General features: G+C 34.5%; 1 protein-coding gene across 5 annotated transcripts in view; it reads right to left on the bottom strand.

Annotated features, from left to right (window-relative positions):
- RICTOR (RPTOR independent companion of MTOR complex 2) overlaps positions 1–15621 on the bottom strand; it is a 137929-nt gene that overhangs the window by 34341 nt on the left and 87967 nt on the right. For all 5 annotated transcript variants that reach the window (XM_019982844.2, XM_019982848.2, XM_019982846.2 and 2 more), the window contains 12 exons: positions 10832–10914; positions 9429–9516; positions 8687–8777; positions 8508–8574; positions 8301–8381; positions 6635–6735; positions 4708–4873; positions 3981–4082; positions 3812–3858; positions 2219–2354; positions 1628–1827; positions 349–475 (listed from right to left, as the gene is read on the bottom strand). In XM_019982844.2, the coding sequence (XP_019838403.2) occupies positions 349–475; positions 1628–1827; positions 2219–2354; positions 3812–3858; positions 3981–4082; positions 4708–4873; positions 6635–6735; positions 8301–8381; positions 8508–8574; positions 8687–8777; positions 9429–9516; positions 10832–10914 (1289 nt within the window). The remainder of the gene's footprint in view (positions 1–348; positions 476–1627; positions 1828–2218; positions 2355–3811; positions 3859–3980; positions 4083–4707; positions 4874–6634; positions 6736–8300; positions 8382–8507; positions 8575–8686; positions 8778–9428; positions 9517–10831; positions 10915–15621) is intronic.

Here is a 15621-nt window from a genome sequence, read left to right as displayed (position 1 = left end):
CACCACCATCCAAACTTCACTATAGACAGTCCATCTGACTTTGTTTTAGAATAGTTTTACACTTGAAAAGGGCAGAAAGACTGGAATTGACAGTCTAGCCCTTGATACAAATATATTTTTTAGTCCCAGTATAATAAAATACTGTATCTATCTAGCTGCTTCAAAGCATTTCTCTTTATATAAAAAAATGGGTACGGTAGTCGAGTTCTCTGGACAAACTAAAATTTAAAAATAAACTCAAATTCCATCCCATAGTCTTAAAATTTATAATTTTATTAGGCTAAAGTTGATAAAATACTGAACTAACTAGTTATGAATTTATAGCTCTATTGCCTATGTTATACTCACATCAGTGGCTGCTGTTAAGATTTTGGAAAGGATGACCCTGGCCAAACCATCTCTACTATAGTCCAAGCTTGAAACGGTCAGTTTTAGCAAGTGATCTTGGTTTTTCAAGGAGCAAAGGTTAAGTAAACTAAAAAAATGATGAAAATAATAAAGGTTACTAGAAATTACTGTACTGATTCATTAATTCAACAAATATTTTAAAATTCCTAAGCATTTCTAAAAGAAAGCACTTAAGAAATATCCCATTTTTTAAAAAGCATCAGAGCATCAAGACAACTCTAATCAAAATTTTTTTGTATTTTAACAAAACTTTTTGCCTTTTCATACTATTTGTGGGGTTCTCAAGGCAAGAATACTGAAGTGGTTTGCCATTTCCTTCTCCAGTGGACCACATTTTTTCAGAACTCTTCATGACCCATCATCCATCTTGGGTGGCCCTACACGGCATGGCTCATAGTTTCACTGAGTTAGACAAGGCTGTGGTCCATGTGATTAGTTTGGTTATGGTTTTCATTCTGTCTGCCCTCTGACAGTTAAGGATTAGAGGCTTGTGGAAGCTTCCTGATGGGAGGGACTGGCTGTGGGGAAAACTGGATCTTGCTCTAGTGGCAAGGCCAAGCTTAGTAAATCTTGAATCCAATTTTCTGCTGATGGGTGAGGCTGTGTTCCTTCCCTATTGTTTGGTCTGAGGCCAAACTATGGTAGGGGTAATGGTGACCTCCTTCAAAAGGACTTATGCCAGCAGGCTCCAGGACTGTTATAGTATGTGTCCCTGACCCTGCAGCAGGCCACTGTCAACCCATGCTTCCACCAGAGACTCCAGGACACTCACAGGCAAGTCTCTTGGACTGCAAGATCAAACCAGTCAGTCAATCCTAAAGGAAATCAACCCTGAATATTTATTCATTGGAAGGACTGGTGCAGAAGCTGAAGCTCCAATATTTTGGCCACCTGATGTGAAGAGCTGACTCATTAGAGAAGATCTTGATGTTGGAAAAGACTGAAGGCAGGAGGAGAAGGGGACAACAGAGGACAAGATGGTTGGATGTCATCACTGACTCAATGGACATGAGTTTGAACAAGCTCCGGGAGATGGAGGACTGGGAAGCCTGGCATACTGCAGTCCACGGGGTCACAAAGAGAGGGACATGACTGAGAGACTGAACAACAACAATAAAACTTACCAAATACAGGTACACAGACTAAAAAGCATACCCTTTCTGATCACATTAAAAATAAAGTTTAGGTATATACTGAAACAGAATCTAGGAATGCTCACCATTGAAATACGCTGCATTTCTCCAGCATTTTGACGCCATGAGGGTGGCAAGAAAGTGTTCCAATAAATAAAAAGTAGTGTTGACTAAGAGTAGTCAATAAACCATTATTTTGAAGGCTTCTTTCAGGTTTCATTCCAGAAGAGGCATTGAGCCACTGAACAATATCCTTTACTAGATCTTCTAAGTATCCCTGCCCATCCTAAAAGCAAATACATTATGATATTGCTAGAAAAGCAGTCAGGGCCTACAATTAGAAAAATCAACTTGATTAATCAAGTCCAAAAGATTTAATAATAATGAAGTTTCTAATAACAGACATTAATCTCTGAGTATCTGTTCTTTTTAATCCCATTCAATACAATGCTGCATGAGATGGTATTATTTTCTATTTTACCAAAAGAAAACCAGGTCTTTTAGAAGGCAAATAACTTGTCCAAAGTCACATAGATAGCTAGTGACTAAGGATAAAAATCTAGGTCTGGGCTCATTCTATGTTTCTAAATATAGCTTATACATATTCAAAAATAAAAGGAAGGGGTCAAATTCAGTGAAAAACATGTGCTCTGGAAAATATTCAAAGTGCCTATTACCTCTTCAGACTCAAGAAGAAATTCTGTAAACTGACAACCCACAACTGTGAGCTGCTTGGACTTGGCAAAATCCAGATCCAGATTGGCGTATAACTTACTACTGGGCTTGTAAAAATAAAGTAGTCTTCGTACAAACCTAAGGTTAAAATAAAAAATCAGCAACAAAGTAATAAACCAAATAATTATTTTAGAATCTTAACCACAGCTTTTGAATATGTTTTGAGTTTAAACCATTGGGGTAAATTTAATAAACACATTTGGTACATTCTACACATGCACGTGCGCGCACGCACGCACACACACACACACACACGAACAATCCCTTTCATTATAAAAAATATCTTCATGAGATAAGAATTTTTTGGTGGGACGCCTGATAGAAAATAGTGGAGAAGATGCTCAGCAGGAAAAATGCAAACATAACACTGCTAGAAGATACACAGTTGGATAAATATGATGAAACCACCTGGATATAAATTTTCATTCTTCTTTTTGTTTTTGACAGGTATACATTTTATTTTACTGTTAGGTCTTTTTTTTTAAACTCTATTTAAACCTAGAATATATATATTTTCTTCTACTATACTTTATGAATTTATACTAGATAACTGCACATAAATGTTACTACACTATGATTTTGTCAGTTCTTCACAATTAGGCAAAAGTCAACCACAAAAGCTTCAGGTAAAATTTAAACAACTGAATTTATAAAGCAATGGATGATATTTTCATGTTATAATTTTCAACATTATGTTCTAAGCTTCCATTTAACTTAGTTCAATTTAATTTCTACGCTATTATCCAATGTAATAAAGATGCCAGGTCCAGGAGCTGGAAAAACAAAGTTGAATGAGACTTCATATCTGTTCTCACAAGTTGGAAAAGTCAGTGCTATGCTTCTTTATCCCAACGTAATTTATATGTTCTATACATTTCTCAAAATGTGAAGAGATGATAATAATAATAATAATAATAATACCAACGATGTGAACTTTTCAAAAACATGAAGTAAAAGCTCTTTTATTCAAAGAAATCAACGCTGGTGGTTGGGTAATCTAAACTCAGAAGGAATAAAAATGCATGGGGCACTAGAAAACAGCATAATACCCTTAAGTATTGTATATGCTATAAATATAAGCTGTTTTATGGAAGGTGTGGCTGGTTAACAGTGTAAAGAGGAAAAAGAATGAATAACCTCCAAAGTCACAGGCAAAAGAAATTAGAATATTTAAAATGGCCATAGTTTTGAGAGGGAGACATTATGCTCTTAATATATCATTCTCATATGTTAGGGCCAAGATTAGTACATGGCTGATACTCTTGATTTGATAAAACTTTTATCTTAAGTACTTCATTTGTTCCAAAACTAAAACCAGAATGTAAATAACCAGAAAAAGAATTAGTTGATGATTTCTGGTTACAAAACACAAGCTGTATATAAAAACATATATCAATATGTACCTACTGGATACCAACTATTAAAAAGTAACAATGTATATTTAAAACATCAATTACTACTTTTAACAGGTATCAGGCATAATATAATTCAAATTTGAGTTCTTTATATTTAAATGTAAAACAGTTCTTACATACCTGTGCAACTGCTCATCTTTATAGTTTCTTAGATTTACATTTGGCCACTAGAAAAACATAATATGTTGTATTATGTACTTATTAATTCCTTAACATATAATTATGATAAATTGCAATGAATAATATAATGAAAACAATCAAGCCATTATCAAGAAGTATCCTATCATACCTTAAGAATGGTCCCAATAAGATTCCAATTCCATTCAAGATTCTCTTTATGTTGAAGGACTTGGCTATCTCTAAGGTTCATTAGAAGAGCTTCCTCTGTATCCTAAATCACCAGAAAGTAATAAGAAAAATTAAGAAAAACTGGCCTTACATCAAATAACAGTTGAAATTTTAAAAACAAAAAGAAAAATTTTTCATTTAAGGACTTATGCTGAAGCTCCAATACTTTGGCCACCTGATGTGAAGAACTGACTCATTTACAAAGACCCTGATGCTGGGAAAGATTGAAGACAGGAGGAGAAGGGAACGACAGAGGATGAGATGGATGGTATCACCAACTCAACAGGCACGAGTTTGAGTAAACTTCGTGAGTTGGTGATGCACAGGGAGGCCGGGTTTGCTGCAGTGCATGGGGTCGGCAAAGAGTCGGACATGACTGAGCAATTAAACTGAAAGGAAAACTTTAAATTTTTTTGAGATAAAGTCTTTGCAAATACATCATCACCATCTCTGACTTTAAAAAAAAAAAAAAAGGAGAATTATCAAGGTTCTTCAAAAAGTTATAAAAACTCAGCTTAACTGTCCAATCATTATAAAACTTATTAGAAGCTTTTTGAAAATCCATATACATGAATAAAACTGCTAACTCAAGCATGTATATGCCTACTAAAATACAGGGGTTAAGAATTAGGAAATTAAAGTAAAAATCGCATCTTCTGCATCAGTACCTTAAGAACAAATATATCTTTCTGAGCTCGGAGATACTGATCCCGTTTCTGATGTGTTGCAATTGCTTTCTGAATAATGTGATCTAAATGAAGGCTATAAGGTTTAGGTCCTCGTTTTTTCATTTCATGGAAGCGTTTTAAACAGTTCAAAGCTGCACTGGCTCGCCTAAATGAGGAAAAAAATTCAATTAATACTGTAGCAGGGATAGCATAATTTTAAAGAGATCACTTTGGTAAACTATTCTATCGAAACTTACATAAATGCAGGCTAGATACTGTTACTAAAAAGTAAACGATTTAATCAAATTTGGAACCACAAAGAAAAAAAAAAACAAGAACACTGCTGATTTGTATGAAGAAACACTAATTATTCAGATTCAGCAAAACATACTAATTTTTTCTTATAGTGGTGGTGGTACAGTCGTATGTTAGTTTTAAGAACTCCCTCCTCAAGGTCCAAACTGAAGTTTTATATATTTTCTTATTTTAAAACTCTGCTTTTCACATTTAAGGCCTTGATCCATATGAAACTGATTTTTGTTTAAGGTATGAGGTTGGATAACCAATATTAACTGAACAGTCTCTATTTTACCTACTAATCTGTAAATGTAAATGGAATCCTTTTAAAAATTATTTTTAATTCCCTTTTTGTGGTATATAAAAAGTACAGTTTTTAAGAATTTGGTGGCAGTCAAGTCTCAACTTCAGAAATTGTAATAAATACAAACTGGATTCAAAATTTAAAAACTTTGAGATGTGCCCAGATTGGTAAGTACTTATCAGTAAAGACAGCTTACCAAGCTCAAAAAAAAATTCTATTATCATTGGAATTTTGAAGGTAAATTTGAATTCCTGATGAATGCTAAAATCCATGGCCATAAGCTGACTCAAAGAGTTCAGGTCTACCAGGCTTTGAGAAAGTACATTTTTTCCATGAAGAAAACTACTAAAATAAGAGCTGAGTGCTACCAATACCAATGTAAGCCTGAAGTCAGAACTGATGATCCCTAATGCCCTCAGTTTATAATACAACTTCAATCTGTTAAATAATAGTATTCTCATTGATAGATTTTAAATTAATAAAAAAAATACTATTTATTTATAGTGAAGCCCTTATATGTACTTTTAAATTAATAAAGCTAACTAAACTTTTGAGAATTGTAGTATAACTTAAAAAAATTCCTGTTTCTGACTAAGCTAATGAACAACATTTTAAAACATTACGGGGAAAAAAAATGAAGCCTAAATATATAAATTTTTCTGATCATAAAGAGAGAAAAAAAAAGACATCCCTGGACTAGACATAATCTTTATCAGATGAAAAAAGATTCCTACTATCACTATACAATCAAGCTCCTCCACCTTAAATTATATTTTATTATTAGTCCTCGAATTCCAGCAGAGTTACAGCTGTATTACCATACTTTAGTTTATAAATTCTATATTTGCAGTATTTCCTTTAGCACCAAGAGTTTAGCTTACTTCGATGCCTAAAGTATGGGCTACTAAATTCCAACATTTTTTTTCCTCAACATTTTTAACCCCATATATAAAAAAAATAACACTGTTAGTCTTTGTGCTTTAATCTGATATAATTTAGACATTGAGAAAGAGACTGAATTGTTGCTCAAAACATACAATTGTCCAAAAAACTCTCAATCCCAATATTTTTACTGATCCAGTAGAAATTTTATGTCCTTGTCCAGAAACACGTGAGAAAAGGTTGACTTTACCAAGCCAAAATACTTTGTAGCCTAAAATACAAATTATTTTTAAAAAACTACAAACTTTCCTCTTATCCAAAGGCTTCCCTAAAAGAATTCTCAGGAATAACCTATATATACTACTTTCTTAAAAAGAAGATAAGGACACCTAAATGAGTATTAAATATACTACGCACAAGCTTTGCTAGAACCTGGATACTTACAATCTCTTTTCCTTAGGGATATCAAAGGATGCAGCCATATTCATTAGGGTTGGCAGGCAGTGCAAATGATGGCTATGTGAATGAGGAAGAATTGTGTTTGCCTAAAATGAAAAATAGTATTTTATAAAAAGTTAAAAAAGCGTATTTTATGTTAGCCACAGAGTTAATTATTTACTTTCTGATACATATTATTATTTTTATCTTATTTGCTTTCATCAAGGATGACATGTAACAAATACAAGGATACAGGCTCAGATTACATTAATAAAACTCTAAATTCCATAGATCCTTAATCTTAACTTTAATTTATAATCTTAAGTGGTATCCAATTAAACTCAATTCTTAAATAATTTAAAAGGATGTTAGGTCAAAACTTAGATTCAGTGCTATAATGTTATGTTAAAAGTAGAATTTAAAATGCTGGATGCAATATCATAATTTACAAGTTTACCTCTTAGGTTTAAAAGCCAGCTTCTCAAAAGAGGTTTGTCTCATAATTCCAACAATCTTTAAGAAACTTGCCTTTTGCTTTCCAAACAAAACCTGCAATATTAATTCTTTCATAGATGGGCTTAACAGAGCAAGTGGCTAAATAACTTACTGATAAACAAGACAGTTATCATTAAACTGCTTAATTTTCTTTTCCTCATTCACAAAGCTGAACTTCTATACAGAAAAAACCCTGGTGATGGAGGGGGCCAAACACAACTATAAAAACAAAAAATAATCTGACAGTAATAACAAGCCGTAACATAATTTCAAATGATTTACCACAGGGTTACTTCTTCCTTAATGAGTTCAGAGTGGTTCTTTTTATTTAGTATTTTATTAACTAATGGGATTCCCTGGTGGCTCAAACGGTAAAGAATACACTTGCAATGCAGGAGACCTGGTTCAATCCCTGGGCTGGGAAGATCCCCTGGAGAAGGAAACGGTTACCCACTCCAGTATTCTGGCCTGGAGAATTCCATGGACAGAGGAGCCTGGCAGGCTATGGTCCATGGGGTTGCAAAGAGTTGGACATGACTGAGCGACTTTCACACTTGTTAACTAACAGACTTAGAAATATAAATTTCTAATTTGTAAATGGTCAGAGTACCCTCACTACTTCATCTGCTAGGTATTGAAAATGATCAGATCACTTGGCTAGCTCCTTGTTTCCACAAGTTACTGATGTCATAAAACCATGTCCCCCCAAAAAAGATTCCCACCTTTCAAAACAAACCTCAACTGACAAGTTTACAGAGAAGTACATGTTCAAGTAAGGCAGTTAAATTTAGATTTTTCCTTCACAAAGTTTTCTAAAATTTACGCACTTACTGTTATCAATTCGATCCCTAGCTGATTAAAGTAATATCTATAGTTTTGTAATTCTGTAATTTTTAGGTAGGAAGTCATTCTAAAGATTCTAAAGAAAGATATTTATGGACTCAAAATGTCAACATTGAAAGTGAGTATTCAGTACTTTATATTTTTTCCATTTAAAAAACTAGCCTATATATATATGATACAAAGTATCAAGGGCTCTTTGTAATGCAAAGATACATATCCAAATAAATGCAAACTTATGTTTTTGAGATAATGCAAAGTAACACTGTTAAAATAGCCTTGTTTCATAAATTAAAACATTAATGTACAAAACATAATCAAAAGTTGTTAAACTTACCATATGTAAAAGTTCTCCTAAAAGGATGGTGGCTCTAACTGAGATATGGTCGTCACTGTTTGTTATTACCTCAACCAAACCCTTTGAAAATAAAAAGAAAATATCACAGTTGCAAAATAGCATACATGAACACACCTATGCATCATGTTTGTTGCTCTGAAAGAACTGCTAGAGAAAATAAAATAGAAGAAGGTTTATAATTCTTACTTCTAAAAGTCCATTACGAATAAATGCTGAGAGTATCAGTGCCAAATAATTATCCATGAGGTCTGGCCTGGAAATAAATACAGCACAGAAAATTTTAAATCTTGTTCCATACACTAGAAAACTGAACATAAAAATAGCAACTGTAATAAATCTGAATTATTTCTGTACTTAAATTCTACCTGGATCTGGCACGATGAGGAAGAATAGTTTTTGCCTCAGCTGCTACAAAGCCATCTGAAAGCCTCCAACTGTCTTGGAATCTACCTGGATCTAAAATAAATTTAGATAGTTAGAAGAAAATAGTACATCAATGAAACAGTTTAAATAACCATCAGCTAAACAAGCTATCCATGGACAGAGGAGCCTGGCAAGTTACACTCCATAGGGTCGCAAAGGGTCAGACACAACTGAAGCAATTTAGCACAGCATAGCATACAACCAGGCTATAAATAATTTTAACTGTTGGCTAAAAAAAAAAGAAAAGAAAAAGACTCAAAAAGGCGTACAGAAAAAAATTATTTCTGTAAATGAAGGGTTTACATAAATCTAACTTTAACTTTCTTCATTCAAGGGTTTAGAGTCATTTAGCTAAAATAAAATTTGAAAATCAAATAATCTAATTTGAGAATTGCAAAAGGTTTCTTATTATCTCCTCTCTTCCTTTCTTGATCCATCCTTCTATTATTAATTTCACTGCTAATTTCAGGAATTATGAAGACAGAGAAGAAATTAAAATTTCTTTTTAGAAGTTCACCTGAGATTTTATTTTTATATTAATTTCATGCCACAAATATGCAATAAGAAAAGAAAGTGATATTCAATACTTATTTTAGTATTTTCCCTTCGAGGGATTCTGCCTCCATTAGGTAAGTCATTTAAAAAATTACAATATATGAACAGTGAATGCACTTCAATACTTACCTACACTGAGTAGTGCTTCTATGAACTCTTCAGTCACAACAGGTAGAGGAAGACGAAATATATCATAAAGCACTTCAAGGAGACCTCGCTGAAAGTAAAAAAAAAAAAAAAAAATACAGTTCATTTGTTTTTACAGAATAAATCTTCACTTAAAAATTTTTAAATGTCCTATTCACAGATTTAAAAATTGGTAAAAAGAGAACTACTATATTTTAGAAAACTGTTTCTGCCTATATTAGAGAAAAGTACTGAATGCTTACTACATATACATGATGTAACTTTTTCAATAAATCTTGTATTATCCCCATTGTAGACATGAAGAAATAGATTTAAAGGTTTAAAATAATTTGCCTAAGGTCATGGAGCTATAAATAATAAAATCAGTCTGGCCAAACTCAAAAGAGCATGTTTTTTTGCTGAGTAAGAAGTCAGCTGAATTGGAACCTTTAGTTCCCTGCTTATAGATCTTTCCATCCTTAATTACATCCTTCCATGGTTTAGATGCTTTTGTTTTTAGTTCACATTTTAAGCAAGGCACCTCTAGCTAATATTTGTACTAATAATTAGAAACAGGGGGGCAAGTTTTGTTCCTTTGAACATTAAAAGAAAAACACAGAAGGGGAAAAGGAAGAACCTTGTGAAGAGTTAATTTCTTTCCCTCTAATTTCAATCTGTTTTAGCTGTTTTATACAATTTGTACACATTAATAATTTAGAAAGTGAAGTGTTAGTTACTCAGTTGTGTCTGATTCTCTGTGACCCCATAGACTGTAGCCCGCCAGGCTCCTCTGCCCATGGAATTCTCCAGGCAAGAAAACTGGAGTGGGTTGTCATTTCCTTATCCAGGGGACCTTCCCAACTCAGGGACAGAACTTGGGTCTCCTGCATTGCAGGCAGATTCTTTACCATCTGAGCCACCAGTAAAGCCCTAATAATTTAGGGCTATGTCTAATAATTAAGCATATAAGTACCCCAATTTTAATCAAAACCATTGCTCATAACATAAAAATAAAAGTTAGAAAGCATAAGTTGCATAACTACTATGCTTACTTTCCCCTAAGTATAGTTTTCTGTATTGCTTGAAACTTTTACAATGAGAATGCCCCTGTGAAATGTCTATACCTTTTATTAAATAAAGCATAGTTAATTTCAAAGAAAGAAAAGGCATAATTAATGCCATATTTTAATATAATTTTAATACATCCATAGTTCCTAACAACAGCATTGTTTCAAATGATTCATATTCTTTTCCTTAGTGTACAACTAAGTCATAAATATTTATTCCTGTATTTTTAAAATGTTCTGTGATACAGATTAACAATTCATGAGGAAAAACACCACTTGAAACTTTTCTCCAATTAATTTCCTCCACTAAAATTCTGATACAGAGTAATTTTTACCTACCCTTATTTCCATATTTGGAATGCAAAGTACTCCAATTAGAGACTGAATCCCAGAGTTTCCAGGTTTACATAAATTAATAATACCTATAAAGGATAAAAAAAATCACTGATATGAATTTCAAAAGATGTATTCATAATACAAAATGTGACATTTTTCAAAGCTAAATTACACTATTATATTATTTGATCATCATAAGTGATAGTATATTTCAAAAATTCTCTGAATTTCCAACTAAGTAGAGATTATCAATAAATTTACCATTTAAATTACATTCAAAAAGGTTCTCAAGAAATTCTGGACTGCTCAGCAATAGAAATAAGAGCAAAAATATGGCTTTCTCTGGGTATTTGCCCAGGAGTGGGATTGCTACGTCATATGGTAGCTCTATTGATATTTTTAGTTTTTTAAGGAATCTCCATACGGTTCTCCAATAGTGGCTGTTTCAATTTACATTCCCAGTTAAGAGTGTAGGAGGGGTCCCTTTTCTCCACACTTTCTCTACATTTACTGCCTACAGATTCTTTAACAATGCCATTCTGATCAGTGATACCTCACTGTAGTTTTGATTTGCATTTCCTAATGATATTGAGCATTTTTTCATCTGCTTTTTGGCCATCTGTATGTCTTCTTTAGAGAAATATTTATTTAGACCTTCCACCCATTTTTTGATTGAGTCATTTCATTTGTGTCTTTGATATTGAGTTGCATGAATCATTTATATATTTTGGAGATTAATCCCTTGGACAGTTGCTTCATTTGCAAATATTTTTTCCCAGTCTGAGGGCTGCCTTTCTGTTGTTTATGGTTCCCTTGGCTGTATAAAAGCTTTTAAGTTAAATTAGATCCCATTTGTTTATTTGGGTTTTTTTGTTTTGTTTTTTTCACTACGTTAGGAGAAATTAATAAAAAAATTTAAAAAAGATCAGGCTGTGATTTGGGTAAAAGGGTGTTTTGCCTATATTTTCCTCTAAGAGCTTTATAGTGTCTGGCCTTAGAGGTCTTTAGTCCATTTTGAATTTATTTTTGTGTATGATGCAAAGAATGTTCTAATTTCATTCTTTTATATGTAGCTGTCCAGTTTCCTAGCACCAACCACTTATTGAAGAAACTATCTTTTCTCCACTGCATATTCTTGCCTCCTTTGTCATAGATTAATTGACCATAGGTGAGTGGGTTTATTTCTGGGCTTTCTATCCTTTTCTATTGATTATATATTTCTGTCTTTGTGCCAATACCATATCATTTTGATAAATGTAGCTTTGTAGGCTAGTCTGAAGTCAGGGAGACTAATTCCTCTAGCTCCATTTTTTCTTTCTCAAAATTGCATTCACTATTCAGGGCCTTTTGTGTTTCCATACAAATTTTTGTTCTAGTTCTGAGAAAAATGCCATTGGTAATTTGACAGAGATTGCACTGACTCTGTAGATTGCTTTGGATAGTATAGTCATTTTCACAAACTAAGAACATGATATACCAAGAATATGTGGTACATATATACAGTGCACTACTACTGCAATAAAAAAGAAAAATAATGCCATCTGCAACAACGTGGATGAAACTGGAGACTGTCATGCTGAGTGAGGTAATTCAGACACAGAAAGACAGATATGATATTGCTTACATGTGCAATCTAAAGAAAAGGGGACAGGATACAAATAAACTTACTTACAAAACAGAAGTAAAGTCAAGTCATAGACGTAGAAAACAAACTTATGGTTACCAGGGGATGGAGGTGGGGATAAATTGGAAGACCAGGACTAACATATATACACTACTATGTATAAAACATGTACGTATAAAATGTTTAAACATCTATGTATAAAAAAGATGTCCTTTTCATTATAGGGGACTGGAATGCACAAGTAGGAAGTCAAGAAACACCTCGAGTAACAGGCAAATTTGGCCTTGGAATACGCAATGCAGCAGGGCAAAGACTAATAGAGTTTTGCCAAGAAAATGCACTGGTCATAACAAACACCCTCTTCCAACAACACAAGAGAAGACTCTACACATGGACATCACCAGATGGTCAACACCGAAATCAGATTGATTATATTCTTTGCAACCAAAGATGGAGAAGCTCTATACAGTCAGCAAAACAAGACCAGGAGCTGACTGTGGCTCAGACCATGAACTCCTTACTGTCAAATTCAGACTTAAATTTAAGAAAGTAGGGAAAACCACTAGACCATTCAGGTATGACCTAAATCAAATCCCTTATGATTATACAGTGGAAGTGAGAAATAGATTTAAGGGCCTAGATCTGATAGATAGAGTGCCTGCTGAACTATGGAATGAGGTTCGTGACACTGTACAGGAGACAGGGATCAAGACCATCCCCATGGAAAAGAAATGCAAAAAAGCAAAATGGCTGTCTGGGGAGGCCTTACAAATAGCTGTGAAAAGAAGAGAAGCAAAAAGCAAAGGAGAAAGGAAAGATATAAACATCTGAATGCAGAGTTTCAAAGCACAGCAAGAAGAGATAAGAAAGCCTTCTTCAGCGATCAATGCAAAGAAATAGAGGAAAACAACAGAATGGGAAAGACTAGGGATCTCTTCAACAAAATCAGAGATACCAAAGGAGCATTTCATGCAAAGATGGGCTCGATAAAGGACAGAAATGGTATGGACCTAACAGAAGCAGAAGATATTAAGAAGAGATGACAAGACTATACAGAAGAACTGTACAAAAAAGATCTTCACGACCAAGATAATCACGATGGTGTGATCACTGACCTAGAGCCAGACATCCTGGAATGTGAAGTCAAGTGGGCCTTAGAAAGCATCACTACGAACAAAGCTAGTGGAGGTGATGGAATTCCAGTTTAACCATTCCAAATCCTGAAAGATGATGCTGTGAAAGTGCTGCACTCAATATGCGAGCAAATTGGGAAAACTCAGCAGTGGCCACAGGACTGGAAAAGGTCTGTTTTCATTCCAATCCCAAAGAAAGGCAATGCCAAAGAATGCTCAAACTACCGCACAATTGCACTCATCTCACACGCTAGTTAAGTAATGCTCAAAATTCTCCAAGCCAGGCTTCAGCAATACGTGAACCATGAACTTCCTGATGTTCAAGCTGGTTTTAGAAAAGGCAGAAGAAGCAGAGATCAAATTGCCAACATCCGCTGGATCATGGAAAAAGCAAGAGAGTTCCAGAAAAACATCTATTTCTGCTTTATTGACTATGCCAAAGCCTTTGACCATGTGGATCACAATAAACTGTGGAAAATTCTGAAAGAGATGGGAATACCAGACCACCTGATCTGCCTCTTGAGAAATTTGTATGCAGGTCAGGAAGCAACAGTTAGAACTGGACATGGAACAGACTGGTTCCAAATAGGAAAAGGAGTACGTCAAGGCTGTATATTGTCACCCTGTTTATTTAACTTCTATGCAGAGTACATCATGAGAAACAGTGGACTGGAAGAAGCACAAGCTGGAATCAAGATTGCGGGGAGAAATATCAATAACCTCAGATATGCAGATAACACCACCCTTATGGCAGAAAGTGAAGAGGAACTCAAAAGCCTCCTGATGAAAGTGAAAGTGGAGAGTGAAAAAGTTGGCTTAACGCTCAACATTCAGAAAACGAAGATCATGGCATCCGGTCCCATCACTTCTTGGCAAATAGACGGGGAAACAGTGGAAACAGTGTCAGACTTTATTTTTCTGGGCTCCAACATCACTACAGATGGTGACTGCAGCCATGAAATTAAAAGACGCTTACTCCTTGGAAGGAAAGTTATGACCAACCTAGATAGCATATTCAAAAGCAGAGACATTACTTTGCCAACAAAGTTCCATCTAGTCAAGGCTATGGTTTTTCCAGTGGTCATGTATGGATGTGAGAGTTGGACTGTGAAGAAAGCTGAGCGCCGAAGAATTGATGCTTTTGAACTGTGGTGTTGGAGAAGACTCTTGAGAGTCCCTTGGACTGCAAGGAGATCCAACCAGTCCATTCTGAAGGAGATCAGCCCTGGGATCTCTTTGGAAGGAATGATGCTAAAGCTGAAACTCCAGTACTTTGGCCACCTCATGAGAAGAGTTGACTCACTGGAAAAGACTCTCATGCTGGGAGAGACTGGGGGCAAGAGGAGAAGGGGACGACAGAGGATGAGATGCCTGGATGACATTACTGACTTGATGGACGTGAGTCTCAGTGAACTCCGAGAGTTGGTGATGGACAGGGAGGCCTGGCGTGCTGCGATTCATGGGGTCACAAAGAGTCAGACACGACTGAGCGACTGATCTGATCTGATTTGATGTATAAAACAGATAACTAATAATAACCTACTGTATAGCACAGGGAACACTGCTCAACACTTTGTAATGGCCTATTTGAGAAGAAAAAAAAATTTTTAAGTGGATATATGTATAACTGATTCACTTTGCTGTACACCTGAAACTAACACAACATTGTATATAAACTGTACTCCAATAAAAAAATTTTTACAACAAAAGTAAAAATGGACAAGTGAGACCTAATCAAATTTTTAAGCTTTTACATAGAGAGGAAACCATAAACAAAATGAAAAGACAACTTACAGAATGGGAGAAAGTATTTGCAAATGATGCAACTGACAAGGGATTAACTTCCAAAATATCGAAACAGCTCACACAACACAGTAACAAAAAAACAAAGCAATCTAATAAAAAAAAAAAAGGAAGAAGGCCTACGTAGATATGTCTTCCAATAACACATGCAGATGGTCAATAGGCACACAAAAAGATGTTCAACATCACTAATTATTATTAGACAAATACAAATCAAAACTACAATGAGGTTA

The sequence above is a fragment of the Bos indicus genome, chromosome 20 (assembly GCF_029378745.1).
Source record: "Bos indicus isolate NIAB-ARS_2022 breed Sahiwal x Tharparkar chromosome 20, NIAB-ARS_B.indTharparkar_mat_pri_1.0, whole genome shotgun sequence".
NCBI lineage: Eukaryota > Metazoa > Chordata > Mammalia > Artiodactyla > Bovidae > Bos > Bos indicus.
This window is presented reverse-complemented; position numbering and strand designations above follow the sequence as displayed.